At 63.7% G+C, this 12,455-nt stretch overlaps 5 protein-coding genes across 5 annotated transcripts in view; 2 read left to right on the plus strand and 3 right to left on the minus strand.

Moving 5' to 3' along the window:
- Positions 1-3,454, minus strand: part of AMSG_11928 (uncharacterized protein) — a gene marked incomplete at its 5' end in the record, with an annotated part of 6,691 nt that extends 3,237 nt beyond the window's left edge. The window contains 3 exons of the mRNA XM_013902154.1: positions 40-71; positions 576-2,340; positions 2,704-3,454. Coding sequence (XP_013757608.1) covers positions 40-71; positions 576-2,340; positions 2,704-3,454 — 2,548 coding nt within the window. The remainder of the gene's footprint in view (positions 1-39; positions 72-575; positions 2,341-2,703) is intronic.
- Positions 3,455-4,536: 1,082 nt separating this feature from the next.
- On the plus strand, positions 4,537-6,303 carry AMSG_11929 (uncharacterized protein; the record flags this gene model as incomplete). Its single annotated transcript, XM_013902155.1, has 1 exon — positions 4,537-6,303. One exon carries the CDS (start codon positions 4,537-4,539, stop codon positions 6,301-6,303), a length of 1,767 nt encoding a protein of 588 aa, XP_013757609.1.
- A 29-nt stretch (positions 6,304-6,332) lies between these two features.
- AMSG_11930 (uncharacterized protein) lies at positions 6,333-8,424 on the plus strand (the record flags this gene model as incomplete). The annotated part of the gene is made up of 3 exons (XM_013902156.1): positions 6,333-6,830; positions 6,857-7,894; positions 7,939-8,424. The coding sequence occupies 3 exons, from the start codon at positions 6,333-6,335 to the stop codon at positions 8,422-8,424; spliced, it is 2,022 nt and encodes a 673-aa protein (XP_013757610.1).
- On the minus strand, positions 8,128-11,459 carry AMSG_11931 (uncharacterized protein). The gene is made up of 2 exons (XM_013902157.1): positions 10,594-11,459; positions 8,128-10,054 (listed from the first exon to the last, which is right to left on the minus strand). The coding sequence occupies exons 1-2, from the start codon at positions 11,446-11,448 to the stop codon at positions 8,456-8,458; spliced, it is 2,454 nt and encodes an 817-aa protein (XP_013757611.1). The 5' UTR covers positions 11,449-11,459; the 3' UTR covers positions 8,128-8,455.
- A 632-nt stretch (positions 11,460-12,091) lies between these two features.
- AMSG_05997 (uncharacterized protein) overlaps positions 12,092-12,455 on the minus strand; it is a gene marked incomplete at both ends in the record, with an annotated part of 817 nt that continues 453 nt past the window's right edge. The window contains one exon of the mRNA XM_013902061.1: positions 12,092-12,331. Coding sequence (XP_013757515.1) covers positions 12,092-12,331 — 240 coding nt within the window. The remainder of the gene's footprint in view (positions 12,332-12,455) is intronic.

Raw genomic sequence — 12,455 nt, forward strand, 5'->3', positions numbered from 1 at the left:
ATGGGGGGGGGGGGGGGGGGGGGGCGGGGGGAAGCGTACTCAGAAACAGCGATTGGTTGACAAACTCGGCCCTGAACCGCATAGCTGTGGAGGTGTGTGCTAGTGTGTGCGTGTCTGTGACTGTGTATGTGTGTATGTGTGTGTGTGTGCGTGTGTGCGTGTGTGTGGCAGGAGTGGTGTGGTGCGCGGCGACTCGGCGACTCGGCGACGTGTGTGGGGAGCAAATTGGCGGGCGACGAAGGAGGCTCATGCGTGTTATTGGCGGCACAGCGCCGAGTCCATCACACGCAGATAGTGTGGCATAGGTCGTCTAGTCTCGAGTCGAGCTCGAATCGAGGATCGAGGCCGGGTCCGAGTCAGAGGCTGGGATCGAGGCCGGGTCCGAGTCAGAGGCTGAGGCCGAGAGAGACTGAGCACTCGAGCTCGAGCTGCTGGCGCCCACATCGGCATGATGGGGAGCGGATACAGGGTCAGACGGCGGTAGGCCTGGTGGCGGGCCAGGGCCGAGGAGCGAGGCGCGCTCGGTGGCCCATTGGGAAGCGGCGCGCTGGTGATGGCTGCGCCATTGTGAGCACGCGTGCTTCCACTGCGCGGCGTCAGCCTGCGCAGCCTCCAGCCGAGCCTCGAGGCTGGCCACACGGTCGGCGTGGAGGAGTGGGCCAAGGACGCGGGCGGCAGAGTCGTAGACTCGCGATGCCGGCGAGCCTGCGTCCAGCTCCGTTACCGAGAGGCCGGTCGGGATCGAGTTGATCATGCCGCGAAGGAAGAGGGTAAAGGCGGTCTTGATGGCGAGACGATCCACAACTGCTACCCCGTGGGCAAGCTCAACGTTGCGGATCCACGCTCCGGGCGTAATGTCGAGCAACGCGTACGAGCGCAACAAGAGGCGGACGACCGGGGTGTGGCCAAAGAACGCCGCGATCCGCAGCGGGGTAAAGCCCGACGCGTCGCGCGCAAGGATGTTGACCCGCCGCGACTGCAGGAGCCGATACATCAAGTGAACTTCGCCACAAAACGCGGCAAGATGCAGCGCTGTCACACCAGCGGCACAGTATAGCGTGCCCAGCGAGGAAAGCGTGTTGTCAAGGAGCGACTGCAGCGCACAGAGGAGCGCAAGGTGACCGCCGCTCGCGCGGCGCGCAATGTTACGCGCAAGCAGCGCAAAGTACACCGCATACCGCGGGCTCTCGCCGTACCGCCGCACGTATTTGGCCATCCCAAGCATGGCGTCATCGTCGACCCAGGTGACCATACTCTCGGGATCGACGCTGGCCACCGCCACGTCGGTCCGGGAAATCGCCACCTGCGTCAGCGGCGGCGCAAAGGCCGGCAGTGAGCCGGGTGCCGGGACAGCGGTAGCAGACGCCGGCGCAAGACTGGCTCTGCCCGTCGCGACAGCCGGTGGCGCAGTCATCTCGAACGACGGCTCGAGTGACGACGACGGTTCCTCCATCTCGGCAGCCTCTTCCATGTGGTTGTCAAAAACGGCAAAGGCCGGAAAGCTAGCACCGTCGCCGACAGGTGTGCTTCCGGGCGTGCTTTCCGGCGATTGCGCCAAGCTTGGCGACGCCGGCTCATCGTCGCTGGGCCCGGCGGTCGCCAGCTCGCTGCCACCGTCGACTCGCGTCAAGCGCGCGGCGCCCGACGCAATTTGACCGGCATTGTCGAACTCTTCGCCAACGTCGAGTGCTAGAGTCGTGGCGCGTGTCCACGCGACCAGAGCCACCGGATCGTCGTCGTCGGCGGTCATGAGGCCGGCGACTGACGGCGGGACCTCAACAGAGTCGCGGAGAAGTGTCGCCGGGTGCCGCCGCCACGCCTCCCACAGCGAACGATACATGGCATGGGTGTTGGGCGGGTCACTCGTCCGCAGGTAGACCGACTTGCCGTTTGCCACTATCTCGATGAGCGCCAGCAGTAGGTCTGCGCCTCCGCGCTGGAACGAGGCCCCCAGCGGGTCGCGGGCAGGCTCGCCGCGAAGCCCGGCAGCAACGTCGACGTGTTTGCCGGTCGTGTGGTACCAGATTGCGGTCACGTCGGCGAGATCAACTCGCTTCCGGCAGCGTTTGGCTAGGGCAGCTCCCGCGCCTGGTGCAGCCTCATCGACTGCTACAAGCACGCCGCCCGGCGAGACAATGCCCGCCACCGCCGGAAACTCACCAGGCGACCGGAATGCCAGCACCGCGCCGGCGGTGGCCACCAAGTATCCCGCCCGCCAGCGGGCCTTGGACGAGACAAGGCCGACCGTTTCGACATGGCCGAGAGTGTGGACCTTGCCCGAGTTTTGTTGATACGTCTCTGCATACGCCGCCAGCGCCGCTGCCGCCAGGCCGTCGCCATCTCTGGCCGCGGCATCGGATTCACCCGGTGGATCGGACTCGTGATGAGTTGAAGCCTCGGCGGGAGGACCACCCTCAGCAGGTGCGGCGGAAACAGGCTCGGCAGGAGCTGGGTCGGGCGGCTCGGAAGGCGGTGGCCTGATCCATGACGTGTCGGCGAGTCTGGTGTCCATGGCGGCAGATGTGTACTCTGTACTGTGCGTGTGGGTGAGTGGAGTGGTTGGGTGTGGGAGTGGTTGGCGTACTGTGTGTGGGGGCGGGGACAGGGGGGGGGACGCTGCGGCGGCATTGACGGCGTTGGTGGCAGACAGGCAGACAGACAGGCGGGTGCTTTACTCGCTGGCATCGCTATCGGCAGACGCACCATCGGCGTCGGCGTGCTGCGAGAGAGTGGTGGCGAGCCGGGTTGGGTGGTGCTTGAGGAGCATGACGGGCTTGGCCACAAGCGACTTGAGGAGGCCGAGAACCTGGGCCTGGAGCTCGAGGACCGAGGGCATCGAGTCGAGATCGGCAGCAGCCTTGGCATCGAGGACGGCACCATCGACAAAGCCGCCGACAACAAGGGCACCCGGCGCCATCTTGGCGACAACCTTGAGCGCGTCCTTGAAACCAGGGCTCAGATCGGAGGCATACAGCAGTGCGGTCGGGCCGAGTAGCAGCGAGGCGAGGGCCGAGCCAGGGCCGGCCTCGCCGACTCCGGCCGCCTTGTCCGACGACTGGAGCACCGAGCGAGCAACCGAGTTCTTCAGCAGCAGCAGCTTGGCGTCCGGATGCGCAGCTGCGCGGATGGCCTCCAGCTGGCTCCGCTTGAGCGAGTTGACCTGGACCAGCAGGGCGACGCCGGCCGAGTCAAAGGCCTCGGCCGTCGACTGCCAGAGGAACTGCTTGCGCTCCTGGATAGCACGCCCGTGTGGCGAGGCTTTCGGGCTTGCCGCCGGCGTTGGCAACGTCCGCAGCGCAGCCGCAGCTACCGTCGCTGCCGACAAGCTGCTCTCGCCTCCGCTAGCTCCTGCCCCTGCCGATGCCGCGCCAGACATGCCCGCCAGCCAGACCGTGGATGTGACCCGAGGCGCGAGCCGGCCCAGCGAGGGGGCGAACGCGGCAAGGCGGAACATTATGTGTGTATCAGGAGAGAGATGATGCGTGAGGCTTGGGTGTGGGTCGCGTGCCGGTGGAAGGGGAAGGGGGCAGGCGTGGGTGGCGTGTGGAAGGCTATGGGTATTGGCGAGTGTGTGGTGAGTGGAGGACGACGGGCGTCAATCGATCGCAGCCGTCATCTTTTGGCTGTGGCTGATTGCCTGCTGCTCGCGGACAGGGCCGTAGCCTCGGACTCACCAATGACTATGCGGATCGTTCGTTATTTACTTGGGTGGTTTGCCGCGAAAAATGGTCTCCCTGAGTACTATCACCTGCTTGTGCGCGTGTTGATGATGTTGATCATCACGTTGTCGACCTCGATCATGGGCCTACGAACAGCGTATTCACGGCTACCTGCAGCAACAGGTCTCCCTCTCTGCCCGCTCCTTCTCCATCCCCGTGTGCAGCATGTGGTGATTGTTCTGCGGCAGAGTGCAAATCAACATGCCCAGCATTGGCCCAACGCATGCTGGCGCATGCGGCAATTCACCATTTCGCCCTGGTTTCGCTGCTGTCATGACCACCGCCATCAGAGTCAAGCAAGCCGCCGCAGAGCCGCTACACAACAGGCTACCAATCGCAACTTGCACCATGACTAGCCAGCACGGAGCAAGTTTGATTGGATGCAATGGCGTGCGATGGGCATTGGCAGCTACTTGGGCATGCTTGCGGAAGAAAAAGGTGATGTGAACTCCCCTACTCAATCCCACGAATTTGTTGCGTATCGGTCAAGAAGGCGGGCGGATGTTCGAGTGCAAGCGGGTGACAATGGCCAGCGAGTTCGGTTCACTTGACGTGTGGGGGAGGGGGATACAGACGTTTTCGTCGCCAAGTCACAAGTATCCCGAGCAAGTACAAGCCACAACTACCAGGGTCTGTGTCTGGTACCTGTGACGCCTCGGTCGTTCCCTTTTCCCGCCCTTCCAACTCGCCCTAGGTGGCCGGCGGTCAATTGACCTCGGTTGGACGGAGTAGCGTTCGTTTGATCGTCACCACCGCCAACACCACCGCCACCGCTGCAGCAGCCACCGACGCCACCCACGGCAAAAGTGCAAGGCATATGCTCTCCGCCAACCGGGTAGCGCCAGAGCCGCGACGGACGACATCGTCTATGGAATCGACAGGTACATTGGGTGCCAATGTCGGTGGCGACAGCCGGAGAATGTCGGCGGGAGGCCGGCCCCAACGGGCGTCGCTGGGCGGTCGAGCCTCCCAGCTGCGCCACCGGAGGCGGTCGTCGCTTACAGGCGCCTCGGCTTCAGCTCTGCCAGCATCGGGCGACTTGGTCATCCACCCGGCATTTGAATCATACACCTTGCTGAAAGACTCGGGCCTGGTCCCGGCAACTGGCAACCTGACGTCGTCACCGTCGGCCCGTGGCCTCTCGCGTGAGCCGCAAAACGCAAGCGCCAGGCGATGCTTCAACTCGCACTACACTCGGCGGCACTTTCTTGGCACACTGCTGTCGATTATCGAGCGGCCTCGGTTGCGGCCATACTTTGTGTACTACGTTCAGGTCCGGTTCTTCCCCATTCTTTGGCTCTTCCTCGACTTTTTCCAGATGACCATGTTCAACAACGTGCTCCGCATCGAGTACTCGCTCTCTTGCAACGCCAAACCGCTCTCTTCTGAGATGGCCGACGAGCTGCGGTCGGTGCTCTTTTTCTGGATATCGCTCTCGGCAGTCATAGTTGGCGTTCTCATCGTCATGTCGCTCTGGTTCCTTGTCGGGACCCGCCTGCCCAAGGTTTTGGTCAACCTTATCGGCTCGTACGTCAACGTTATCTCGACCTTTCTCTACACCTTTATTCTCCGTCACCTGTGGCAAGAGGCCATGTGCCACGTCGCGCACTCGGGCATCGACGCCAAGCAAGAGTGTGATACCGCCGACGGGCAGCTATTCCTCATTCTCGCGCCGCCGGTCACGCTCTACTTTCTGCTTGCCTCACTTGTCCTTGCCCTCAACTCGTACGAGGTCGATCCCAACGCGACGCACATTCTGCGCCGCGAGCACGGCCTCTTTGATGTGTTGTATATTCTGGGCAAGACCGTCATTGTGGCGGTCTCGTTTGCCAACTCGGGCTTTCTGCGCGCTCTCTGCAACCTCGCTGTGTTCTCGCTCCTCTTTACAGCCATGGCCACCCTCGCTCCTCACCACGTCTCGTTCATCAACCGGCTGCGGACTGGCCTGCACCTCGGCATGGTGCTCTCTGCGGCGACGGGCGTGGTCAACGAGGCGCTGCCGACCTGCTCCTCGCTCCCGTCGCTTCTATACTACATTGTCCTCATCCCGGTCGTTCTCCTCGGCGCCATGGTCAACGTGCCCGACTCGATCCGGTACCGGGTGACCAAAACGCTGTACAAGCCGTTTTCACCGCTCGTCATGTCGTCAATCCGCTCCATCATGGAGCTCAAGCTGACGTACCTGCTCGTCTCAGCAACTCGCCTTGGCCAGGTTGCCTACGAAATCGAGGTCGACGATCCCGGCACGGCCGAAAAATTCTACCTGCGGGCACACATGGCCGACCGGAACCACGTGACCAACCTCGGCCGCTACGCCTTTCATCTCGTACGCACCTCGGGCTCCAATACCAAGCGGCGGCAGCGGAAGGCGGTCCAGCTCTTTAAGCGCGCGCTCGCCATCGACAAGAACAACGCCGAGGTCCTCGCGCTCTACGCTGTCTACCAGACCCTCATCGAAAAGTCGGACGTGGAGGCCGACCAGCTCTACCGGCAGTCCGTCCAAGTCACCCGCGAGTCGTCGTCTCTCCGGCGGCACTTTTCGTCGCGCAACAAGGTCTGCTCATCATCGACGAGCATGGCATGACGCGCGAGTGCAACGCGCTCGTCCTTCGCATGTTCTGCGCCACCACGCGTGACGCCTTTCTTCGCATTCCGCTCTTTTCACTCTCGCCTTTGGCCCAGACCGCCGGCACGTCAGCAGTTCTCGCCCAGTCCCACATCGCCGAGGCTATCGCGGCGCCCGGCCATGTGACTCGCTTCGAGTGGGAGTTCACCCGTCTCGACTCGGGCACGCTCGTCACCGAAGTCGCCCTCACTGCCATGCCCGAAAAGGTCAAGGGCAGGACGCTGCTCCAGGTCTCGATCACCGACGTCTCCTCCACCGGGACCATGCAGGACCGGAACTCCAAGCTCGCTGTCCTTCTCGCCACCATGTCCGACGGCGTCATTATGGTCGGTGACGACGGCATGATCATGGACCTGAACCCGTCGGCGCTCATGATGCTCAACTTGTACAACATCAACGATGTCATCAACACGCCGTTCCTCTCACTCCTCGACATGCGCGCCACCCGCGCGTTCAACGACCGCAAGGTTTCTGTCAACACCTCCGTTTTTCTGGCTCATCAGGCACCAAGGGCGGTGCCACGACTGGCGGCGGCGGCGGTGGCGAACTTCTTCGCTCGCCCCCGTCTGGCAAGTCACTCAACCTCTCGGCAGCATCGATGGTTTCGCACGATGTGTCCGAGGCCCAAGAGGAGGTGGAAGAAGTCACTCCATGTTCCGACCTCCGCTCAGCAGCGTCGATCTCAGAGCAACTTGAGACTGTCGAGCTCAACGAACGGTCGTCGTCGTCATCACCATCGCCGTCATCGTCGCTCGTTGTCGACTCGGACAACACTGACACCTCGTCACCATCGACGGTAGTGCGCTCTCACCAGCGGTCAGCGAGTCAGCGGCGGCCGCTCCGCCGAAAGATGTCGAACACGTCGAACACTTCGCGGCGCAAAGACTCGCTTGGTGCCGATCCCCGTCTCGACGACAAGCGACAGCGGGTCAAGCCGCTCAAGCTCAATGCCTCAGCCTCGGCGGCTCGCGAGCCGGTCTCCGTCTCGCCGCGAGCAGTCAGCGGGCGGCGGTCGTCGTCGCGCAAGGGCCGACGGACACCATCAAGAACCCTCGGCCCTCGTCCGGCAACAGGCGTGGCACAAACCGAACGATCCGATGCATGTGCCCGCTCTTACGGCTCGCTCCTTGCCGCCATCGAAAAGTCGGGCTCGGCGCAGTCGCTCATCTCACCATCGTCGGCGCAGCCGTCGCCTAGATCGCTGACACACACCAAGCGCGGACCGTTTTCGTCGAACCGACGCAAAGCGTCGCTCTCGCCGGCGCTGGCAGCGTCCATGACCAGCTTGGCTGCAGGCGCTACCAGCCCATCGGGAGTGCTGAGCGACGGAAGTGTTGCCGGTGGCGGCGAGATGCGCCCAGGTGACGACGTCGTCTCGCTCGGGTTCTCAGCGCGGTCGGGCGTGCCATCGGAGGCCTCATTTGACTCGACCATGTCGGGCGCAATGTCCCCGGCCAAGTCTCCTCGGTCGCCGGCCGATGCTTTGCGCGAGGGTGAGGGCCGCCGGTTCCTCAAGGTCTTCCGCTCGGTCATGGGCCAGACAGTTACGGTCTACATCAAGCAGTCGTCGACTGCACCTGGGGGATGGCCAAGCCGATCAAGGTGGAGATGTCGATGTCGGAGGTCCACCTCTCGACCTCGCAGCATAAGCGGGTCTTTACAGTTGTCTTTCGCGACTTGCGGTTCGAGGAGCAGCTGGCCAACCAGGAGGACATGTATCGCTGGCTCACCGCGCATCTTGCGGAGCAGCCACCTGGCATTGTTGTCTTTGACGTCATTACGCACTCAATCGGCGAGTTTAACTCGTCGGCCTCGGTTCTCCTGCGGCTTTCGCCCAAGCGCGCGCTAGAGCGCACCATCATCGAGCTTTTTGCGGACGACGACGGTCAGACGCTGGTCCAGTCGATTCTGGCCTCCAACGGCGAGGACGTCCACTGTGACTTGCTTGCCATCGCCGAGGACGAGTCTTTGGTGCCAGTCAACGTGGATGTCAAGCACGTGGTTCTTGACGCCGGCCACATAGCCATTGCGTACCTCACGCCACGCCAGGTCGGCAAACGTAGTTCGCGCAAGCGTTGACGCGAGCGTTGGCGAGTAAATCGGATTGACGTCACTCATCGAGCGGCTGCACGTTAGCCAGTTCAACGTCGTCCTCGTCGTCGTAGCCGTCAAAGACAACCGTAATCACTTGTTCGTTGGCGTAGGTAGCGACTACTTCGGCCGGATACAACAGACCGTCGCCATCGTACACGGCCAGGACACGGTCGCCAGGCACAAATACGTCGGCAGAGACAACGACGGCGGTCTCAGCGTCGACGCCGCAGTCGCTCCCGGCAGAGTCGAGGGAGTCTGACGAAAGTGCGTCGCGATCGTCGAGAAGCTTGCTGCGGCGGGCGTTGCCGCGCAAGTGAGCCTGGAACAGCTGGGCAGTAGCAGCCCGGGCACTGGCATCGTCGTCAAGCAGCTCGTGGCGGAGCGAGTTACCGCGGAGCTGGGCTTGTAGAGTGGTGGCTGCAGACGTGATGCGGGGCGCTTGCGGGAGGTCAGCAGGCTCAGGATTGGTCTCGCTAGGGTCCAATTCAGAGTCGAGGAGCGCCTTGCGACGTGCGTTGCCTCTCAGCGTGGCCTGGAGCACGTAGACAGCCTTGCTTCTCTGCGCAGCAGCGCGGGCGGAGGCTTGCGCGGCGCGAGAAGCTGCGGTCCTCTCCCGCTTGGCACGGAAGACAGCCTGGATACGTGCAGCAGCAGCGGCCTTTTCGGCAAGGTCGGCCTGGACAGCGGGGCGGACTCGGGCCTCAAACACCGGCAGATATGGTGCTGGCATGAGTGTAGCTAGAAAAGCCGCCACATGGGATGGCGGGAGCGGAAAATCGAGCCCAGACGCGACATCAGGGGTTTTGCGCAGGCCAGCATCGAGAAGGAGATGAACATACTCGTCGGAGCACGCATCAGTGTCGGCAAAGTTGAGATCAGTGACCAAGTCGGCGAGCGCACCAAGCGTCGAGGTCCGCCACGCGCGAACGGCGTGGCCGCGGTAGACAGCCTGGATCCTGGTGGCGGCAACTGCCTCGTCAGCTTTCCGGACGCGACACGCTTTGCGTACGGCATGGCCACGGTAGGCGGCCTGGATCCTGATGGCGGCGACCGCCTCGTCGGCCTGCCGGACGCGGCGCGCCTTGCGCACGACATGGCCGCGGTACGAGGCCTGAATCTTGGTGGCAGCAGCAGCACGGGCGGCAGCAAGGGCAGCAGCCTCGGCTTCAGCATCGGCCTTGGCCTTGGCCCGCGCTTCTGCTGCGGCCTTGGCCTTTGCACGTGCGGCGGCGATAGCGGCGGCCTCGGCCTCGGCCTCTGAGCGTGCGTTAGCCTTTGCCTCTGCACGTGCGTTAGCCTCAGCCTGGGCTTGGATGCTGGCATCGGCTGCCTTTGGGAGAGCCTCGAGTAGCTCGTGTCGTGGCGGCGAGGGAGTGAGCTCAACACGAGGGGCGGGAACTGGGCGATCGACGGCATGGACGTGGCCATCGCGGGCGCGGAGCTCCTCGGCGAGGGCAGAGGCAGCAAAAGCGAGGACGTCATCGGGGCGTGCAGTGGCAACCGCAAGAGTCAGTCGCTCCAGCAGAGGACGCAAGCCGCAGGACTCGAGGAAGGACGCCGCCGAGGCCGCCGTCGTTGCCGCGGCAACAGCGCCGGGCGGCGGGAGGGCGGCATGCTGCGGGGGCGGCGAGGGCGCAACAAAGCGCGGACGTCCAGTGCCATCCACTCGAACCCGCGTCGCTGTCGACACCGAGCCCGAGACCGGTGGGAGGACAGCATGGCCAGTCGGGGCGGCAGTGTGGCCGGAGGGGGTGGTGGCACTGCCGCCGGCTGTCGTCGCCGGAAGGTGACCTGGCCGAGGACGGGCAGGCGGGCGTGGGCGGCGGGCGAAGCGGGAGGAGGCTGCGACCCGGACAGGGACCCTGCCACGGGTACTCCTTCTCTCTCGTTGGGGGACCATGCGGGTGAAGTGTGGTTGTGGCGTGTGTGTGTGGGGAGGGGGGGGGAAGGGGGGGGGGGCGATTCGGGCAACGGACGAGTGACGGACGAGTGACGGACGGGCCGCGGACGACTTGGAGGAGGTGGTGGTGATGATTGGCGTTGATCAGAGGGGGTTGCGGGGCGGGGGGGGCGGGGGGGGTGCGTGTGTTGTGCGCCTGTTTATGTGTTGATGCGAGGTCATGTGTCGATGCTGTCCGGGAGAGTGTAGTCGACGGCGTAGTCGGCAGTGTCGTCGGTGGTGTCGGCATCGGTGGCGGGGCCATCGTCGGCGTTGTCAAGGAGAAAGTAGCCCGAGGAGGCGACGTTGAGACCCGGGTGACTCCGAAGGTCAGTGAGTGCAGGGGGATCGGAGGCGGCGGCGATAGGCGGTGGGTGGCGGAGGCGGTGGGTGGCGATGGCGGTGGCGGCGGCGACGGTGACGACGCCGGCGATGATGGATGAGGTCCAGTAGTTGGCCGGCGCACCATAGGTAGCAACGAGTGAGTGGCCGGTCAGCATCCACACGGAGCCGATAGCGAGCGGGGCGGCGGCAAACCAGGCGACAGCAGCCACGCGGCGAGGCGACCAGGGGAGACGGCGCGGGAACTTGCGGCCAGTCCGCGGCAGCGAGTACATGGCGATGTGACCGTGAGCAGCGGCCAGCGGATGGATCGAGAGCCACAGATCGAGCGAGAGCACAACCGGTGGCACCCAGTGGACCCATGCAGTGGCGAGGTAGGCGGCAGTGAGCGAGACGCCCATGTCGGCAGCCTTGCGGGCGAGAAAGTGCGGATCGTAGACAAAGACAAGGAGCGTAGCCAGGACGGCAACCATCCAGGCGCCGGCAAACGATGCACCGTGCATGCCAACGACAAGAGCGCGATACATGGGATAACCTGCGGCGCGATGGTCAGGATGCAGGAGCGGGAGCTCCAGATAGAGCACATGGGTGACCATGAGCCAGAATGTGAGGTTGGTGGTGAAGATGCGCGGGGCGTGGACGGCGACGCCGACAGCGTTGACCAGGTACAGGTAGAACGAGATCCTCCGCACGGCGAGCCCGTAGCTGCGGGCGGTAGCCGAGGTCATACCTGAGGACGTTGTCAGGTGGTGGTAGTGTTGGCGGTGAAGAGGAGGGGGGGGGGGTGGAGATGACCATGGCGGTAGCGATGGGGATGGCGATAGTGATCGATGGCTGTAGTTACCATGAGCATGGGCGTGCATGTGTGTCTGTGTATGTATGGTGGGGGTATATGTGTATAGGGAGGGGCGGGGGTCGGGTCGGGTCGGCTGGCTGGCTGGCTGGTAGGTTGGTGGGTTGGCTGGCTGGATGGATAGATGGCTGGCTGGTTGGTTGGTTGGTTGGTTGGTGTGTTGGCTGGCTGGATAGATGGCTTGATGGATGGCTGGCTGGCTGGCTGGCTGGATGGATGGATGGATGGATGGCTGGCTGGCTTGATGGATGGCTGGCTGGCTGGCTGGATGGTTGGTGGGTTGGCTGGCTGGCTGGCTGGCTGGTTCTGCCCGTAGTGCTCTGTGCCCCTGTCACCACCCACCCCCACCCACTACCTGCTACTCACGGCACAATGCCGCCGTGGCACATCCAGCGACAGAGATGATGGAGGCAGTTTGTTTATGATCACAGCCATGGCTATAGGTACTCATGGTGGCCATCATGATGACCATCAACAGCAAGCATGTACTGACTGGCAGGAGCAGGAGAGTAACCGACTCAGACGTAGATTCCGACAGAGAGCATGATGAAGAGACCAGCAAGACCAAGGGTGACCGAGGCAGCAGCCGCAAGACCAAGCTCAACGGGAAGGCCCTTGGCGGAAGCAGCCGTGGTAACCTGGTGGAGGAAGAAGGCAGCACCAAGAGCAAGGCCAACGACGGCGAGGACAAAGGCCAGCGTGGTGAAGAGCGAGGGAGGGAGGGGCGGCGACCAGGCGTAGCTCTCGCCCGACAGGACCTTCCCCAGCACAGCAGGTACACACGCAGCACACACAATGGCTCTCCGCAGCATTGTCATCCTTCTCTACCTCCTTCTTGTTGCGTAGCGTGAGGTGGTGTCCATCCCCCTCCCCCCTCCCCTC

The sequence above is a fragment of the Thecamonas trahens genome (genome assembly GCF_000142905.1).
Source record: "Thecamonas trahens ATCC 50062 unplaced genomic scaffold supercont1.25, whole genome shotgun sequence".
Taxonomy (NCBI): Eukaryota; order Apusomonadida; family Apusomonadidae; genus Thecamonas; species Thecamonas trahens.